Source organism: Eucalyptus grandis, chromosome 1, assembly GCF_016545825.1.
Source record: "Eucalyptus grandis isolate ANBG69807.140 chromosome 1, ASM1654582v1, whole genome shotgun sequence".
Taxonomy (NCBI): Eukaryota; Viridiplantae; Streptophyta; class Magnoliopsida; order Myrtales; family Myrtaceae; genus Eucalyptus; species Eucalyptus grandis.
In genome coordinates, this window is record NC_052612.1 from 26,840,108 (window position 1) to 26,860,946 (window position 20,839).

Consider the following 20,839-nt stretch of genomic DNA (forward strand, 5'->3'; position numbering starts at 1 on the left):
AACCGGAGCAGCAACAGGGGCTTTACCCCGGTTATGTTCTGCTATCTCAGAGGAAGACGCCATTCGGAGACGGCGAAATCGGAATTTGGAGCCCTAAAAACTCAGATCCGAGATTCCAACTGAGGAAGACATACCAGGGAAAATCGCTCGGTAGAAGACAAGATCAGGTGTAGAGGAATGTTGTCTCCAAGATCGGGCGCAATCGGCCGGCCAGAACGGCCGGAAATGGAACTCGCGCAGGCGATGAACAGTACATATGCAGAACCAGTCGAGAGAGAAGCATGAACAGTACCCCTTTTTCTTATTGTTATATGCTTATTTCTTGTTCAGCCATGCAAAGAAGAAAAAAAAAGGGCTGCCGAGTTCTCCGCACGCGAAAGACAAATTGTGGTGGGCCTAGGTCAAAGTTTGACCTGGGCACACGTATAAAAGCATAATTTAATTTCCCTTTTCGGTGGCTTGCATGAAGTTAGTGAAACCCTAAGAAGCTGCATGTTCAACGATCAACGAAGCCGCAAGTCCCCCGCGAGAAGCTTGAAGAGATACGCGATTTCGTATGTACGTGAACCAAGTGTACGTATAGTATTGTATTTTGAGCTTGAACGCACGGTAATTTTGTGCCGTGAGTTTATCTCCAAGTGAGTTGTTTATTTATAAACATTTGAGTTTGGGGTTAAATTGGGGTTTAGGAAACACCGAGAGAGTGTTTGAGTGACTTGAGTATGTAATCTCCTTGTATCGCTTGATTTATAGTGAAATTCGCTGCTGCTTTTCCTGTGGACGTAGGTCTTTATGACTGAACTGCGTAAATCTGGTGTCCGATTTATTTTCTTCATCTGTCTATATTATTGTTCGATTGCTCGCCCTATCGCAACAATTATTATGCCTTTTCTCAACCCCTTTCTCCTTTTCTCCTCGCCAAGAGAGGGCTAGTCCCTTTCTTTGATTTTTCTACTATCTTCGATCCTTCTCTCTCTCTCTCTGTCTTTTTTCATGTGTAGGGCACTTGCTCTTCCTTCATGTATGTGGGCAAGATTGAAGAGAGAGAGTCCACGTCCATGTAAAAGGGAGAAAATAGCCATTTTTTTAATCACAATAATTTTTATATTTACCCGAAATGCAATAATAAAATGAAAAATAAAAATAAAACTTAGTTGATGTAAATAATATTAGTGCCTACGAGATGCAAAAATCCTTTTTGTTAGATTCCAATTGATCTATGATTTTTATACAATTTTTATCATAAATCCTTGTTTAAAATTTAGATGTCAACAAATAGAGGTGAGTGAGGCGAGTGAAGAGAGGCAAGTCGCAAGATGAGTGGTGAATAAGGTGAGCAAGGCTGAGGCGAGTGAAGAGGGTTTATTTATTTATTTATTTTATGGTTGAATTATGGTTGGATTTCTTTCTACTTTCTAATTTACATGACAAATTAAAGTGTGGAGATAACAAAGGAGGAAGCGCTAGAATTTAAATTAGACAAAAGCATATAATATATAATATATATTATGTACAGGGTTGGTCTAACCCTAAAATCCTAGAATCAAGGACCAATTTGCACAGTGCAAGGTCTAAGAATCTCAACATCAAGGACTGACCTAGTTCCCTAGGAACTAGACCAAGACCGGCCGGGTTGGGCTGGTCCAGGGTTGGACTTGGGTTGATCTTAGACTGATGCTCATCCTTATCTGAGATAACAAAAATCATTCGAAGTCTCATGATTAACATTAGACTTGTTTTTCGTTGAATAGTTTAAACTAGAGATTTAATTTAATATTAGTAATTTAGCTTTTCGAGAAACCACCTATTTGAAATGTGTGATACTAAAGCACGTGTCAATGAGGTCAAATTCTAGCACGCCTCTTATCTTTATCCCGCTAATATTAGGTAAAAAAGAGGCTTGCCCTTGAAAATATTATGTGTTGAAATCATAAAAATTCAAAACTTGTATATTTATGACAAATTTGTTCTAAATTAATTTTTTGATTACCAAAAACCCCAACGTAGTACATTGATAGCAATTTAATCCATATTAATTTTTGTTAAATTAGATTAACACCATGGAAAACCACAAACTGATATACGTAGGGTAAAATTCCAAATTGTACATTTATGATGATTAAGTAAGTTAATAGGAACTAACGGATGGTAAATTTGTCACATACATTCCAAATTGGGTTTTTATGATGATTAAAAAATTAGTTTGTGGTATATTTGTCACGTGTGTATTAATTTGGAGTTTTTTTTAGTATTAGTTTAAATATTTTACGTTAATAATATAATTTTTTTGGGCCTACGTCTGCCACTGCTCCTTGTACTTGACATGGCAGCAAGCATCACTTGCCACATTGCAATTCTTCTAAGAGGTATTATGGATAAAAGGGAATCCTCACTTCTAGACGTATTCGGGTATCGCCACTTCGGCATTTAAGAATTAGGGTAGAGCCGACCGAGGGCTTAAGGTGGTTGCTGTTCCTTGTTCCCTACGTCCCAAGGAGCCAGGATAAGCATCTCTTCATCTCGTCCTTCAGCTTCGAGATTTCATGTTCGGCCCTGCCATCTTCCTACACATGAAGATGAAAACGCATGTTGATTTTACAGTGATACTAAGCGCATGAGAGGTTCATTGGCACTAGACCTATCCTTCTAATCCATTTTGAAATAACATTTTGCGATGCAAAATTACACTAAATAAAATTGTAGTAACTTAAGTCCAACCATCGGGTTGGAGGGAGAACCATAATTTGGAGGTAATCACTCCCCCAAGAGCTCGGATGATGATCTACCAACCCGTGTCCAACTATTTGGCTTTTCTCTTTAGCAGGGAAGAGGATGATTTGCTGAAACTTATAAAAGACATTCTATGTTATGGGAAGTGAGAGTCAAAAGAAAAGAGAAAGTTATGTTTTTTTATTTTCCCTTTTATTATTTTTATTATTTTTTAATCATTTTTATATTTATTGAAAATTTTAAAATTGATTTTGTGCATGCCGGAATCACGTGTCATAATTCCAAATTCGCATGCCCAAATTTTGGACTTAAGTGTCGAGAGTTGATAAGATATTAAATTTTCTGACACTTGTTGATTGAATGTTGGTGTTGATCGAGAATTAGAGTGTACTCTGACACGACACGAAGGCTTTCGGAAAGTATCGGTATTTCCTAACTTTTTGACAAGTATGATACTTCACCGATGGTCCAATACAACCGCATATAAAATGTTTCCATAGTTTAACAATGGAAATCTTTTAGTCCTAAATTAAGGGAAAAAGGTCTGAATTAAGATTTTATCTTTTCGTCCTACTATCACGTCGAGTTGGTATATCTTTTGTGGCGGGGTTTGCATTAAGATAAGTAATCGGTATCCAAATTACTTACGCGGGTGTTTTGCCTTATTGGCTCTTGATGTATGCATGCGTTGATAATGTAAGTAGATTAATTTATTTCACTAAATCTGTTTTCGTAGGGCCTGAAGTTGTTCTCGTTGAAGGTCCTATTGCATAGAGAACCTAACGTAGAGTGACTGATGGCGTATTTCTTAGGGAAAAAGCCACGAAAAACCCTGAACTTTGCTCAAAGTGACACATTTGCCCTAAACTTTTTTTTGTGACGTGAAAAACCTTAAACTTTCCAAACCGTGACACATTTACCCCATCAAGGGCATTTTTGCCTTTTTATTCTGTTTTTTTTTCTTTTTTTTTTTTTCTTCTTCTTCCCTCTGCCGGCCATGGTGGAGCCGGCGGAGGGAAGCCGACATCCGACGACCTCATCGGCGTCGGGCGAGGCGGCCCCGCCGCGTAGGGCGAGGGCGGGCGAGGGCGGGGACACCCTCGCCGGCGTCGGCGAGGCGACCCTCCCGGCATCTAGCGAGGGTGGCCATCGCCGGATCTAGCGAGGGCAGGGACACCTAGGGCTGAGCACGGTTCCCGGGTTACCCGGAACCGGAACCGGAACCGGAGGAGGGTCCGGTTCGGTTCCCGGTTCCAAGGGGGACCGGTTCCGGTTCCGGTTCCTTTTTTCTGGGAACCGGAACCGGAACCGGTCCCAGAACCTGTCCCGGAACTGGAACCGGTTAATTTAGGGCAGAAAATGCCATTCCCCCCCTCTCTCTCTCTCTCTCTCTCTCTCTCTCTCTCTCTCTCTCTCTCTCTCTCTCTCTCTCTCAGTCTCAAACTCGCCCAGTCGCCCGTAGCCGCCCCCTCTCTCTCTCTCTCTCTCTCAGACTCGCCTAGTCGCCGCACCGCCCATCTCCGCGCCGCACCGCCGCGTCTCTCCGCGCCGGCCACTCCGCGCCACCGGCCATCTCCGCGCCGCACCTTTGCCCGTCGCCCGTAGCCGCCCCTCTCTCTCTCTCGGACTCGCCCGGTCGCCGCACTGCCATCTCGCGCCGCACCGCCTCTCCACGCCACCGGCCATCTCCGCGCCGCACCGGCCATCTCCGCGCCACCGGCCATCTCCGCGCCGCGCCGCACCGCCCGATCCCGCCGTAGCCGCCCCCCTCTCTCTCTCTTAGACTCGCCGGTCGCCGCACCGCCATCTCCGCGCCGCACCGCCGCGTCTCGCGCCACCGGCCATCTCCGCGCCCGCACCGGCCATCTCCGCCGCGCCGCACCGCCGATGCCGCCGTAGCCGCCCCCTCTCTCTCTCTCTCTCGACTCGCCCGGTCGCCGCACCGCCCATCTCCGCGCCGCACCGCCGCGTCTCCGCGCCACCGGCTATCTCCGCGCCGCACCGGCCATCTCCGCGCCGCACCGCCTGGCCGCCCGTAGCCACCCCCTCTCTCTATCGACTCGCTCGGCCGCCGCACCGCCCATCTCCGCGCCGCACCGCCGCGTCTCGCGCCACCGGCCATCTCCGCGCCGCACCGGCCATCTCCGCGCCACCGCCATCTCCGTGCCGCACCGCCCATCTCCGCAAGTTGTGAATAGGAAAGGTAGAGCAGCTCTGTTTTCTTTTTTGCGTCTCGATCCCTTAATAATTGATGAATGCGTTGTCTCAAGTTAAATGCATTGAAGTCTATTCACTGTTGTTGATCCAAGATCTATTGAACAAAGAAATATTTATGTGCAATTGGTGGAATGCAAAGTAAGAAAAAACGAAAAAGATGATCCATTGAGGTGGGAGTGGTGCTCTAGTCTAGTGTATTGTTGTCGAGAAAACAGCTCGACCTTCGATGTTCTAGTGACTTGTATGTAATGTTCTAGTTGAAGTTTGGCTTCGGCCTCTAAATGAAAGTTGTAAAGGACTTCTTGGAGTATAACATACTCAAATTTGGGACAAAAAAAACTAGTATAAATGGGTGAAATCATTATTCTTTGGAAAGACTGGATCTGGAGATTTTGGGACCGACCCTTGATGAATGCATGGACTGTAAGGCAACCTTTTTGTCGAAATTTCACTTCTGTTTCTTAACAAAAGTTGTAAAGGACATCCTGAGGTACAACATATCAAAAATTTAGAGAAAACAAACAATAATAGGTAGGTGAAATCGTGGTCCTTTGGAGATGGTTAGATCTGGAATTACGGTAGTACGAACAGGGATTTTAACCGTCCATATTTAATTATCTAGGACGAATTTGACTTCGATGTTTTCATGAAGTATCTACCTTATGGTCTTGGCTATCACATAGTCGAATTTCATAATTTTTGAAGGTCATTTGGGTATTTAATCAGAAATATTTATAAAACTATGCAATCTGATGTGTTCGGATCTTGTAAGTTGCAATGCGTGGACTATATCATTTTGTATGAGGTTCTTTTGGAAATGTGTTTTGCATGAAATATCTCTCTTCATGTCTTCCCTACAACATATTTAAATTTCGTAATTTTTTAGTTCATTTGCCTATTTAACCAAAAATGTTTCCAAAACTGTGCAAGTAGAGAATAGGAAAAGTAAATCGATTTTATCTTTTAATCCAGAACGAATTGGACTACGATTTCTTCATGAAACTTGTACCTCTAGGTCTTAAATACAACGTGTCCAAATTTCAGAATTTTCTGAGTTTATTTAAGGGTTTAATCGAAATTGTTTTCAAAACTTTTACCTCTAGACATTCTTGTTCTAGTGGTGTTTTATTTCTACTTTCTACTTTGCTATTTGTTTTGAAATTTCTAATTATATTCTATTATTGTTGTGCAGTGTGAAGTTAATGTATCAAGATAACATATCAATGGAGGTGGAGGGACGTGAGGAAATGACTCCGATTACGGAATGGGAGTTTTCTAACGATGAAATTGAAGAAGAGGCACCCCCTACCTCGAGTGGCACAAATAAGGTACCCGGTTCTCATCTTTCCCATGATAAGAAACATACATCCGAATGTTGGAATCACTATTCGAAAATTAGTGATAAGGATGGAAACATATATCAAGTGAAGTGCATTCATTGTGGGTCAATGCTTAAGTACCGTGTTGCTAACGGTACTTCTGCAATGAGGAAGCACTTGGTCACATGCAAGAGGTTTCCCCGTAATCTAGATAAGAGGCAGAAATTTTTTGTACCACGTAATGTCAACACGGCTGGCAAGGGAGGAGGAGATTCTAGTACTGGTAGCGTCTTATCAACATGGGCATTTAATCAAGAACGTTATAGGCTAATGCTTGCTCGGTTTATCATCCTTGATGAACAACCTTTTTCTTTGGTTGAGCGTGTTGGATTTCGTGAATATGTTAGTGAGTTACAACCTCTCGTCAAACATATATCACGTTTCACAGTGGCAAAAGATTGCATGAAGTTGTTTTTTTGTGAAAGAACTTCTTTGAAGAATTATTTTGGAAAGATTAATTCTAGGATCGCACTCACGACTGATACATGGACTTCCAATCAAAATTTGAATTACTTGTGTCTCACTGCACATTTTATTGATGAAAATTGGAAGTTGCATAAAAGAATCATCAATTTTGTGGTGATGTATAGTCACAAGGGTAAGGAGATTGGAAAAATGGTGGAGGGATGTATTGAGGAGTGGGGAATAGAAAAAAAGGTGTCGACAATTACCGTGGATAATGCTAGCTCGAATGATGTTGCGGTTGGCTATTTGAGGGATAAACTTTCGAAACAAAAGTCGTTGATATTAGATGGTAGTGTTTTGCACATGAGGTGTACAGCTTATATATTAAATTTGATTGTGAGAGATGGCTTGACTATGGTACATGACTCCATTGCACGTATTCGAAATATTGTTAGATATGTAAGGAGTTCTCCCACAAGAGCCCAAGTATTTCAATCTTACATTGAGAAAGAAAAGAGCACTTATAAGGGTTCGGTAGTTCTTGATGTCGCCACTAGATGGAACTCCACTTACCTCATGTTAGAGACCGCTATAAAGTTCAGAAAAGCTTTCGAAAGGATGGAAGATCACGATCCATCTTTTGTAAGTGAGCTTAATTATGAAACTCCTAGTGAAGATGATTGGGATAATGCTATTATTCTTTCGGATTTTCTCAAAATATTCTATGATGCCACCAATCAGATGTCTGGGACTTCATATGTTACTTCAAATGATTATTTTGAAGGGATAGCTGTTTTGTATAGAAATTTGAAAGAGGCGATCAATGCTTCGAATCCTAAGCTTCAAGATATGGGTGTGAAAATGAAAGAAAAATTTGACAAATATTATGGAAGCTTGGATAAAGTGAATATGATGGTGTTGATTGCGGTTGTGTTAGATCCTAGAGCCAAGTTAAATTATGTGAGTTTCTTGTATGAACAAATTTATGATGATGAATCGAAAATTAAAGAGATGCATTACAAGGTGAAGGATACATTGGAGCGTTTGTATGAATTTTATGAGCAATATTCTCTTCCTTCAAGTGATCAAGATTTTGGTGGCCATAATTTGGGTGTAAGTAGTACTAGTTCAAATTCCAATACCGATACAAGTGGTAGCGAAGGAATAAAGAAGCATTACGCCCAAGATTGGAAGAAAATGTATTTATACTCGAATGAACAAGGGAGCGATGGCAACAAGTCCGAGCTTGATGAGTATCTTCAAGAAAAAAATGAAAAGGATCTTGGTATTGACATTTTGATTTGGTGGAAGACTAATGGCTCAAAATATAAGATCTTTTCCTTGATGGCTCGAGATATTTTGTCAATTCCTGTAACTACCGTTGCTTCAGAATCAACTTTTAGTACATCGGGTCGTGTGCTTGATGGCTTTCGGAGTTCTTTAACTCCAAAAGTAGTGGAAGCTTTGATTTGCACTCAAGATTGGTTGAGAGCCGCTCGTGTACCGCTTGATGTTGAAGAGTGTATTGAGAACGCCGAACAATTTGAGTTGGGTAAGTAATGTTTATATCTTTATATATTGTAATTTTTTTTTTTGTATATTTGATAAGTGAATATTTTATTTAATCTCTTCCTTTTTTTTTTTTTTTTTTTTTCAGATATGGTTGGTCTTAATGCGGAGATTATGATCGATAAATAAAGTTGGTGGTATCGCACTTGCAATGGATCCAACGATTGAGAAGTCAAGCAAGGTTTTTTGTTGGCTTATTGATAAATAACTTTTTTATCATAATTTTAATGCAAGCTCCTTTTTATGTACATTGAATTTTTGAACTATATTGTCAAAAAATTTAGGAGCTTTTAGATGAGCAAAATGGCATGCTTTATGGAGTATTATCAATATTGATTTTTTTTTTCTGTGTCTTTACTTAGGATTTTGATTGATTTGTATTTATATCTTTGCAAGGTTTTGTTGTGCCAAAGGAATCACATGGAAATGTTGCAGAGTTCACACTATGGAGTAGATGAAAATTTGAGATCTTATTGGCACTTCTGGTTTTTCATCTCTTTAGAAACTTCTTTGGAAACTTCTTATTAGTTTTGATTATGTATGTCTAAATTCTTGACAATTGGCATTGGTATGTTTGCTAAGATATGGGAAGTTACCGTGTAGTATATGCGTACATTATAGTTTTTTTTGGTAACGTGCACATACGTTATATTTTTTTTTTGGTAACGTGCGTGTTATAGTTTTTTTTTTGTAACGTGCGCATACGTTATATTTTTTTTGGTAATGTGCGTGCATGTTATAGTTTTTTTTTATAACGTGCGCATACGTTATATTTTTTTTGGTAACGTGCGCATACGTTATAGTTTTTTTTTTGGGTAACGTGCGCGTACGTTATAGTTTTTTTGATAACGTGCGCGTACATTATATTTTTTTTGGGTAACGTGCGCATATGTTATAGTCCAAATATGAAAATAACAAAAAAAAAAAAAAAAAAGAACCTGTTGGGAACCTGGAACCTGTGGAACTGTGACGGGGGTAGGTTCCAGGGTTCTCGATTCCCACGGGTAGGTTCCAGGTTCCTCATTTTGAGGAACCTGTACCGAGGGTAGGTTCCAGGTTCCGGACGGAACCGAACCGGAACCCGGAACCGCTCACCCCTAGGGACACCCTCGCCCGACGCAGGTGAGGGCGGCCCGCCGGCGTCGGCGAGGACGGCCCTTGCCAGATCCGGCGAGGGCGGGACACCCTCGCCGACGCAGGCAAGGGCCGTCCTCGCTCGATGCAGGCGAGGGCGGCCCTCGCCGGCATTGGGCGAGGACAGCCCTTGCCTAGATCTGCGAGGGGCCCTCGCCCGACGTAGGCGCCAGCCCTCGCCCGACGCCGGCGAGGGCCGCCCTAGCCCGAGGCCGGCGAGGGCCGCCCTAGCCCGACGCCGGCTTCCCTTCGCCGGCCAGCCAGTGGAGGGAAGAGAGAAGGAAAAAAAAAGTAAAAAAATTTAAAAAATTTAAAAAAAAAAATGAAAAGACCAAAATGCCCTCTAATTTTGGGGTAAATGTGTCACATAACGAAAGTTCATGATTTTTTGTGTCACAAAAATTTTTTTGGGGTAAATGTGTCACGGTTGGTAAAGTTTGGGATTTTTTACGTCACAAAAAAAGGTTTGGGGTAAATATGTCACTTTGGGCAAAGTTCAGGGTTTTTCGTGGTTTTTTCTCTATTTCTTAACTAGAGGAAATTTTGCGGTTGTATAGGACCATCGATGAAGTATTGTACTTGTCAAAAAGAACAGTCTTGCATCAACGATTTAAGGCTGGATTCTTGTGAACGGAAAACATAAATTTGTCTATATTCATAGTATCTCGGAAATGGTAATTTCAAAGAAAAGAATATCATATGTCGAAAGAGCGATATAAACAAATTGGAAAATAGGTGATGTGAAATTAAGCTATGTATGTATATAAAGACGTTTGTTTTCACAAAAAATAAATAATCTGAAATTATTTTTCTAAATAATGATCGATTGTGGAATCGAAAATAACTATTTAAGATATTAAGATAAATTTGATTGAGGCTCCGTTTATTTCACGGAAGATATCACGTTTCTGTAAAATATTTTATAGGAAGCCATTTTCCAAGAAAACAATCATATTTTCCTTTGTTTGGCCTAAACTTGAAAATGAAGTGGAAAATATTTTCCACTGTTCAGTATCTGATTTGATTTTTAGGGAAAATTACTAAAAAATTGAATTTTAATTGTTTTAATCAACCAAAAGATTTTAATTTTAAAAAATTGAAAATTAAATTATTTTATTATAAAAATCGAATTTTTACTATTTTTAATTTTTCTTTATTCCTTTTTCTTCTCCTTCCTCCCCCTTCCTCCACCACTGCGTGCCTTGATGATGGCTCACTGCCCAGCAATTAACCCAAATGTGGATCGGCAAGCTTGATGCTCGGTTGAGTTCCACTGAGGCCAATGAGCTTGTGGCCTTCCAAATCCAAGTGAGCTTGAGCTCCATCGAGGTCGGTGAGCTTGCGGCTCACCCGATCTAGGCAAGCTTGAGATTCGCCGAACCAAGTGAGCTTGAGCTTTGGCGAGGTCGTTGCTCGCCAAATTCAAGCAAGCCTGAGCTCCATCGATGCGGGTGAACTTGAGCTTCGTTGAGGCCGACGCGACTCGCTAGATCTAGGTGAGCTCGAGCTTCGCCTATTGAGGTAAGCTCCAGCTTCGTTGAGGCCGGCAAGCTTGTGGCTTGCTAGATCTAGGTGATCTCGTGCTCTGCTGAATTAGGCGAGATTGAGTCTCACTCTTGTCGGATTTAGCCTCGGGTGAGGTGGAGCCTTGTGGTGAGGAGCTTGCCGGCTTGTGGCAAGGCTTGAGTTGGCTTGTGGTTGATCGTCAACTGTTGCACAATCTCGTGGAATGTAGGTAGTGGCTATGATCGATTCGATAGAAAGAAGGAATAGTGTGTATTTTGTAGCTAGAGATCGGCGAGTCGATGACTATTCTAGCTTTTACCTTGCAAAGAAGAGTTCGATCGAATGGCCAAAGAAGAAGAAGAAAAAGGGAAGAAAGAAAAGAAAAGAAAAGAAAAGGTAAAAGAAAATTTTAAAACTTGATTTAAAAAAAAACAAAGATAAATAAAATTTAAAAGAAAATGAAAATATGTTTGGTGAAAGAAGATGATGTGGAAGAGGTTATGGAAAATGTTTTATATTTTTTAAAAGTGGAAAACACTTTCTAGGACCTACTCTTAATCAATACCGGAAAATTGTTTTCATTAATTAGTTTATTTTCTGCGAAATAAACGTCAGAAAATTTGAAAAACGTTTTTTGGAAGTTATTTTTGGTAAAATGAATGGAGCCTAAATATAATCAATCAAAGATATATACTATCAAAAGAGATAAATGCATGTGCTCATGTTCATTATTCAAAGGGACCAAAATCAGAGGGCCACCACAAAAAATTAAATGAGCATCAAATTAAACCGCTCTGATGAATTGGATAAAAGGTATTTTCCCTCCGTAGATATCTACTCATCATCTTCCTCCACACTGCTTTCCTCATCTTCGTCTCCACTGTTCACCTCAGACATAGAGTTCTTAGACTCCTCTTCATCTGTTTTGGTACCTTCATCCTGTCTTTCGTATTGGTCCTCACCAATTGTATTTTGGTATTAGTGAGGTGATTGCAAGGACTTTCCCAATAACTTATCCATTTTAACACCGCTCTATTAGCATCGGCATTGCAATTTTAGCCCAACTCCTTAGATTCACTTTCACATATATGCTCCCAGGAACACTTTGTGGATGTCATATATGCGATTTGACTTGTTCCTAGTCTCTCCACCATCCAAAAAGGTATTGAAAGTCGTCCCAATTTATCTGATTTCTCTAGCTAAAACAAGTACCCTCTTTCCTTGTTGGACAAGATTACTACAATCATTGTCCTATGGCACTATAAATAAAAGAACCGTGACAAATGGATGGTTCGAGGTGCTAGAAATGCAGCCTTCTTAAGCTAGAGCTTAGAATCTCAGATTTAAGCTATTTGATTATCAACGTGTAGTGAAAGCACTTGAGCGGCATTATTTAGCTTACTACTGTTCAAGCTAGTGAACTCAACCTCAGCTTATAGGATTGGAATCCAACGAAATAAATATATCTGTTTGACACATCGACACCCATTCGGGATCAAAGATCAAACACCAGAAATGAAGTCTTTTCGGCCAAAGACAACCTTGAAATAGGCTCAATTAAAACAGACCAGGTGAAGGTCAATTAAACTCGTTAAGTGGTCGGCCCGATCGTGCTGATCTTGCGTGGCCTCTAAAGCACGGATCATGAAAATGCCTTTGCATGGCCGGGCTTAGGTTGTATTTTGAGTCCATGAAAAGTTCAATTACAAGCCCAAGTTTGCTAAATGGTCTAACATATCATCCAGTCTTATGGGCCAACCCTCTATATTCACTCATCCACACAAGAATCTCGAAACTAAAACTTCTAATGGGGATTGATCTACATGGTCTAGGATGCATGGCTAGCAAAGTTGATCCTGTTTACTAAAAGGGTGAGAGGATAGCCCCACCGTCAAACTTACAAGCAGCAATCGCATAGTCAATTAATGTTTGGCAAAGGGTTACACCTTGAGCGACCTCACTGACAGACTAGTTTGGGTACATTGTATCTATCTAAGGATGGAATAAAACACCATCTCTTCCCTTTCTCTCTCTACTGGTTTTCTTCTTCTTTTGGTCATCTCCCTAGTCAACCATGGCCGCGCGCCATCACAATGCTCCAGCCCACCGTTTTGTCCTTGTCGTCTCTAGCACTCAGCTCTGTCATGCCGCCAGGCATCTCCGTTGTGGGTCCTTTTGGTCTTAAGTGAAGCGACCCCATCGACATATGTGAGAAAAAACACACTTTTTATCGTGAAATACGATTAGGGTTTTTTTGAGTGTGTTTTTCATTTGTGCAGGTGAAAGTCACTTCGTGTTTGAAAAAACGCACCGATCCGGTTTTCGCAGGAGAGAAGTTTCCCCCAACTTGGATTGAAATTTTGGGAGCATATAGCAAAAATCTAATATCTTCACTTAGGGAGATTACTAAGAGGGAACTTAAATTCGAGCCGGTCGACATTTTCAATTGGATTTGCTTTTACTCAAAAGCTTAAGCCAATAAGTTATGGCCTAACCAAGATATATTAATTGCTCCACACCACGTCAATTTTCCGATATGGGATTTCTCTAACACAATTCGCACATGTATCTTAATATAAAAAAGGGCCCCAATGGGATTAACCTATAGACACTCTTTTCTAATGAGCAAAACCACCATAGTTTTCTTCATTAATGACTAATGACCACCACACAAATGATCATTTATCACCTCCACATAGGATGGCCGGTGTTGACTCGATTACAACGTCAGTGATTTTCGTCTAAAAATGACCGTGAGGACTAAATTGACAAATTGTCAAAAGCTTTAAGATTAAATTGGCACATGAAAAATTTAGAACTAAATCGGCAAATTGTAAAAAAAATTAGGACTAAATTAACACAATCGAAATGTTTAAGACTAAATTGGTCGTTGTGCAATAGTTTTAGGGCTTTTTGAGCAATTTTCCCCTTTGTAAGGGATCGTGAGACTAAACATAGTGAGATTATTGCGTGTAATTTGAAGTTTTGAAACACTGAAATTGTTTTAATGACTTGGGTGTAATTGTTATTTTTATTGTATTACTTGATCTATGGTGGAATATTGTATACACACTAAAAATATCTTTAAAAAAATGAAAAGTTCGGTTAAAAATTAAATTTAACCCACTAAAACCCTTTAGAACAATGACCCAAATACCAATTGCATCTGTTGGATGCATGAGAGTTCATTCTCTATTTGTAAATTGAATCGATCTAGTCACCAAATAATGAGAAATGTAGCCGTATTTCAAATTTAAAACGTAAATGTGGGCCGCGTCAAAAAAAGCTGCGGACCTAATATTTAGCCGAATAAGTGATGTTCATTTTCTAAAATGAAATTCGCACAAGTTCAAAGTGAATGATTCATACCGTCTTATATGTCAAAAGTAGCAACTGTGTGCAACACGATGGAGTACGACAATTCATGACCGTCTTGTATGTCCAAGTAGCTATTTTGTGCAAAGCGATGGAGCACAAAATTCACGAGCAGTACGTCAACTGGATCACGTTTGGAAGGACGCTGAATTTAGCACAACCTCGTTTTCCAACCCTACTCGAACGGCATAGTTGATACTTGTCGCGACCTAATTTTAGGTGCATTATCTAAGTTTAAGCTAATGGACTACTAAGTCTTTAAACTTAGCTCGGATTCTCCCAAGTCCATATCAATTCGCGACTTAAGGTTTTAATATTTAACATGCAAACGATTATTATTTAGGAGTCGCTACTAATCGGTTTACGATAGATCAATTAGACATCTAAGTAAAATAATGAGAGAATTATTTTATTTCTATGAACCATAACCAGAGACTAAAGGTACGGGGACTTAGTTACTTTTCTAATACTCTTTCGATACCATTTCTTTTATTTTTCAAAAATGTTTTTGTAGGCAGCTTGGATTTTTTTAACCTAAATTACTATCATGCAAATTGGGTGATTACACGAATGTTTAACCATTATTAAATACTCAATGAATTAAATCACTTCAAAAGAAATAAACACATGAAGTAAACAATTTTTTGGGTTTTCTTTTATTTCGAATTTAAAACATGCACTTTAACTACATGACCTAATTTTACTAACAAGCTCTTTCTAATTAAATGAACCTAACATGCAATTAACATGCACCTAATATTTTTATGTTTTTTATTTATTGAAATTCGGAAATAATAAGAACCATAATTAAACTATCTAAAATGAATAATTTATTTATTTTGTTAATTTGACTTAAACCCTATCCTATCTTAGAAAACTATTTTTTTAAAAAAAAATGAGATTAAAAATGCATTATCTAAAAATACTAATCTATTCCAAAAAATATAATTAAAAAATTTGTTTTTTGATTTTTTGTTTTTTAATGTTTTTCTAAGACAAGCAATTATGAAATTACATCTAAACTAATCAAGATATACACCAAACACGTCAAATTACCAATTACTTTAACTCTAAAAATTCAAAATAATTAAAAGAATCATGAGTATTTACATCCAATAATTATAATAATTTAAAATAAAACTCAAAAACTTAAAAAAATATAAACAAAATACGTCTTAAGATTAAATTAGAAAATAAAAAAAACATCAAATAATTTAAATAACTAAACTTAAAAAAATATAAACAAAATAAAAGTAAATAGAAAAGAAAAAAAACTACATAATTTCTTTTTTTTTTTTTTTTTCTTTTTCCCTTCAAGCAAAGCTTGGCAGCTGGTTCGGGGTTCACCGTCGGTCGCCGGTCGTCGGAGCTCCGGCGAGGAGGGCCAGCAGCGAGCAAGGGGACTTCGGACGCCGGGTGTTGCAGCGGCGTCACTCAAAGGAAGCTGCGGGCTTCGGGGCACGGCAAAGACAGAGCAACGGCGTCGCGGGATCTCAGCGACGGGGTGATCAGCGGCGTCGGGCAGCAGCTCCACTGCGGCAAATCGGAGGCGGAGATCGGCTGAGGCGCGGTGGGCTTCGTCAGGCTGGTGGAGCAGATCGGCAAGGCAGCAGCAATTTCGCGAGGGTGCGGCGAACCGGCTCGGGATCTGCTGGGTCGCGGGTTGCAGACGAATCGGGGGCGAGATCGGCGTTCCGGCGCGGCAGGTCGGGCTCCGAGCGGGTGTGGGGACGGAGGCCGAGGGGGTCCGGCAGCTGCTGCGGGCGAGCGATGGCAGGAGGGAAGCAGCAACAGCGTCGAACTCCGGTGGTGCTACTGGGCGTCGGGTTGAGCAGGGACGTCGATCGCTGGTTTTTGGGGCAACGGCGTCAGGTGTCGCAGCTGTTGGTGGGATCGGCGGCGGAAGGTAGAGGCAGGCCCGGAACGGCGGCGGCCGAGAGCAGCAGCGACGCGCGTCGCAGATCTCGCGGCGGAAGGTGAGCAGCGCCCTGGAGCGGTGGTGGTAGAGCGGCCCGACTCGGGCTCGGGTCGTCACGAGGAGTCGAACGGCGATTGCTAGTGCAGGCGCGGTGGGCTTCGGCTACGGGGACGCCGAGGCGGAGGCGCAGGCGCGAGATCTACTGCCGAGGGGTGCTGGCGTTGGCGCGGTGGAGCAGGTAGGCTGAGGTGCAGGCAGGGACCGACGGTGGGCGCGGCGGGCTACTGGTCGGCGCTTGGGTCATCGTGGGTCGGCGCGACGATGGCTGGTGGAGACCGGCGGTGCGAGCGCAGCGCAGGTGAAGAGGAGCCGGCGATCGGGGCAGCGAATGCGGGGAAGACGATGAACAGTGAATGTCCAATCACAAAAATCCTTTTATTTCCCTTATCTTCCTAAATATTCTCCCTCGATTTTATCTTCTAAAAATAAGATCGCAACCCGATTTTTTTAAATTCCAAAAATTTACCGTAATATCATTTCAAATCTTTATTCAGATAATTTTTGTCATTAAAAAAAAGAGGCTTGGGCCAATTTACTAATTCATGAAACTTGTCATATTAAAACTTATAGCCATTAATTTGAACACATCCACCACCGGTCTAATAAAATGCAAAAATTACAAATTAAAAATAAATGCATCTAAATCTATATGCATTTAATATTTTTTTCAAGGATAAAATTGATTCTTAATTTTTTATACAATAAATAAATGATCGGATTACCAAAATTTATATGTCAATAATACTAGTAAGGCTCCACTTAGATCTCTCTAGTGCCCATCAATTAAATAATATGGTAACATAAGACGTGAATGAATGAATCGCATGATCTCACGTTAAATCATGAAAATTTCCACGGACCATAAGTCATGAATGAATGAATCACATGATCTCACGTTAAATCATGAAAATTTCCACGGACAAATCAAAACATATTTTAACCGCCTTTCTTGAATATTAATAGCACGTGTTGCGACATTTTACCAAAAAAAAAAAAAAAAATAGCACGTGTTGCGACACCGTCGAAATGCAGACATGCGGGTCGGAGAGAGTCTCCACCTTCTCCACAACGCCTTAGTTTTTCTTCACCAACCCATCGAAAGTCGTTCGGCTTTCGTGCCAAAAACTTACGTTTTTCTTTCTTTGAGTAATGCCAACATTGCCAAGTACACCGAGACTAATCTACAGATTGATATACAAACACCAAGTCAGAAATTACGTCTATGACTATTCACTGGCAAAGAAACCTCTATAAATAAGCCTTTGAAGCCAAGTTCAAGAAGCAGTACAAGTCGCATCCAAGGCAGCGAGTACACAGACCCTCTCAAATTGAGAAAGAACCCTAGCAATCACCTCTCTCTTCTTTGCCTCAAAGCCATGGCTTGTGACAAGAGTTTCTGCAGCAACCACTTGCTGTTGAGCCCAGAGAAAGCCGGTGTCATCGATCTCTTGCGCATTCTGATCTACAGCGATGTGCACAAAAGGGAATTCGTGGACTCCTCCGAGGAAGGAGAGGAGAGCTTTGAGCGAAGGTGGATCATGTTTGTATCCATTCTTGCGCAGAAGCTTCTGCTTCTTGTGGCCAAACCCCTGTCTTTGATCGGGTCGGTGATTGAGTTTTGGTTGAATTTCTTGTCGAGCAATCGGAACTTTGGAAGGCTTCTTGTCAACTGCTTTCGAGGTCAGCCTGCATATCTAGTTATTGCAATATGGCACAATAAGGTTGTATTAAAACAACTCGAAATAAGTCTGATTGCGTTTGGATATATTTTATCCTTTTGGATCTAGTTCACTCCGATTCATCAATTTCCTAAAAGAAATTTAACTAAGAACGACTAAGCTTATCGGCTACCTAAGTAGACTCATCAACGCCCGTCTACTGATCATGTCTTCATGAGAACGGCTTCTTCTGACTTAGATCACCAACCAATAGAAGTTTTAAATTCTCAGACCAATTGCTGTATTTTCTGGGAAACATATCTAGTTGAAGATATTGATCAAGTAGTGCCATGCTAAAAAGTTAGGATTAGTCTACCCAATCTGTTGACTTTACACTTAGAAAGATGTTGACTGTACTATGTGGGGCTGTGAACAGGGAAAGTAATGCCGGACAGAGAGTCTGCGAGCTATATATCCATCGTTGGCTATTTGGACAAGAGAGTGGAACTGGACAACCGCATCAGGCCTGGGGACAGTGAGTACCATGCGGCTCTCTCCATGATGGCTTCGAAAGCATCTTATGAGAACAAGGCCTACCTTCAAACAACGATCACCCACCACTGGCAGGTGAAACGACATAATCTAAATCGGAAATAAACACTACTTGGCTTGGGGTTAATCTATAAATGAAAGCATGGATCATGTTGTGACCAAGTGAAGACATAAGAAGCGAGGACCAGAAACAAGAATTCGCAAAGCTGATCTGTTTGAAGCACACTCTCTGTGCAACTTAATTAGCCAGGGACATTTGAACTTAAAAGGTGTCAAAAATTGATCATAATTTATACTAAAGAGCTTAATTGACTAAGGTCCTAATACTAACTGAACCTGGACATTTAAACATATGTTGCTGAACAATAATCGAATTAGTCCTTTATAACAGTTATGTCCGCTCATTTGTGCAGATGGATTTCTTGGGGTCCTACAACTTTTGGAATGGTAAGGAGCTATGCTGCCATCTCTAAAGCTGTGGATAATATACCAAGATAACAGTTGACAGATACCTGTTATTTTTCTTCTGCAGATTATCAAAGGAAAGTAACCACACAGGCCTTCATGCTACGGGACCGCGACACCATCATGGTCGCCTTCCGAGGCACGGAACCTTTCAATGCGGCCGATTGGTGCATGGACTTTGACCTCTCACGGTACGAGTTACCAGGAGTTGGGAATATCCATGGCGGGTTCATGAAAGCTCTAGGCCTCCAGAAGACCCTAGGTTGGCCGAAAGAGCTTGACCCACTTCTCAAAACCCCCGCGCCGTTCGCTTACTATGCCATAAGGGAGAAACTAAGGTCATTGCTTGGCGAGAACGACAAAGTGAAATATGTGTTGACCGGCCACAGCTTGGGAGGTGCGTTGGCGATACTCTTCCCAGCGATCTTGGCCATTCACGGGGAGACGTGGCTGATGGAGAGATTGGAGGGGGTCTACACCTTTGGTCAACCTAGGGTTGGAGATGACAAGTTTGGGGAGTTCATGGAGAGGGTCTTGAAAGAACATCGGATTGCGTACTTTCGATTCGTTTATTCCAATGACATTGTGCCTAGGTTGCCTTTCGATGATTCAGCTTCCATGTTCACGCACTTTGGGCGTTGTTGCTATTTCAATAGCAAATATGAAGGGAATGTGAGGAACTCTCTCTCTCTCTCTCTCTCTCTCGCATGCGCGCCTAAATTATTTTTTGTGGGCTTAGTTATATTAGTTGGTGGACAAAGTGGTTCTCAAAGTAGCTTTAGCTAAATGCTATGTATATCCATTTCATATCAAACGAAATTGTGATGTGGATAAATCATATACCAAAAACATTGTCACGTCCATGAACTTCAAGAACTGGCTTTGCAGGGCTCAAAAGGCGAAAGAACAGAAGAAAGAAGAAAGAGTTAACCGTACATGGCATGTTGTAATTGGATAAGACTACTCATTCAATTTTCATGGTTGCTTAATTTTTTTATATGTAGGTCATCCCAGAAGAACCGAACAAGAACTACTTCTCGCCTCTACAAGTGATACCGATGATGATGAATGCGTGGTATGAGCTCATGAGAAGCTTTATGATTGCTTGGGAGAAGGGACCAAGCTACAAAGAAGGATTGTTGTTGAGGATTTTTAGAGTGATTGGCCTGCTGATTCCAGGAATACCTGCTCATATTCCTCAGGATTATGTAAATTCTACAAGATTAGGAGGGTCGCAGCTATTCCTACACCAACAATGACTAAGAATAGTTATAGCTTTATACAATATGATATTGCCTCCTAAGATTGGATCACCAAGATTCAATTGTGTTGTAAGAAAATGATAGAAATTAAAACACAACTATGCGGCCGAGAGTCGATCCCACTCCACATGTATGTTGTTTCTGCATTTCCTAATAGTTTAATCTTCTAGAGAAAATCACCTATTTGGCAATATACGATATTAAATTATGTGTCCATGAGGTCATATTGTAGCATGACATCTCATTTTTATCCAATTGCATATTGGGTGAGTGAAAGAGATGTCACCTATATATAAAATTTTCGACTTTTAGTAATATAAAAATATTTTGAACCAAGGGGGCTGAGCCCCCAGTAGCCTCCGTCAGGTGTGCCATTGCTCCTTGTGCTTGGTTGTTGAGCAAGACTTGCTACACCACAATTCTTATTAAAGGTATTATGGATGGATAGGAATCCACATATCTAGACTTGTTTGAATGTCGCCATCTCCACATTCAAGAGCAGAGAGTGTCTTTTGTAATCACTCTTGATAGTCTTTCCACTGACAATTTTGAAACAGGGGTTGGGGTATTTTCTCAGTCGGGAGGTTCCTTCCGTGATATCTCCGAGCT

General features: G+C 41.0%; 1 protein-coding gene across 1 annotated transcript; it reads left to right on the top strand.

The window, feature by feature from the left end:
* The first annotated feature begins 17,589 nt into the window (after positions 1 to 17,589).
* On the top strand, positions 17,590 to 20,607 carry LOC104416642 (triacylglycerol lipase OBL1). The gene is made up of 5 exons (XM_010028000.3): positions 17,590 to 17,973; positions 18,388 to 18,578; positions 18,917 to 18,950; positions 19,036 to 19,640; positions 19,973 to 20,607. Exons 1-5 carry the CDS (start codon positions 17,670 to 17,672, stop codon positions 20,225 to 20,227), a joined length of 1,389 nt encoding a protein of 462 aa, XP_010026302.2. The 5' UTR covers positions 17,590 to 17,669; the 3' UTR covers positions 20,228 to 20,607.
* Positions 20,608 to 20,839: the final 232 nt, after the last annotated feature.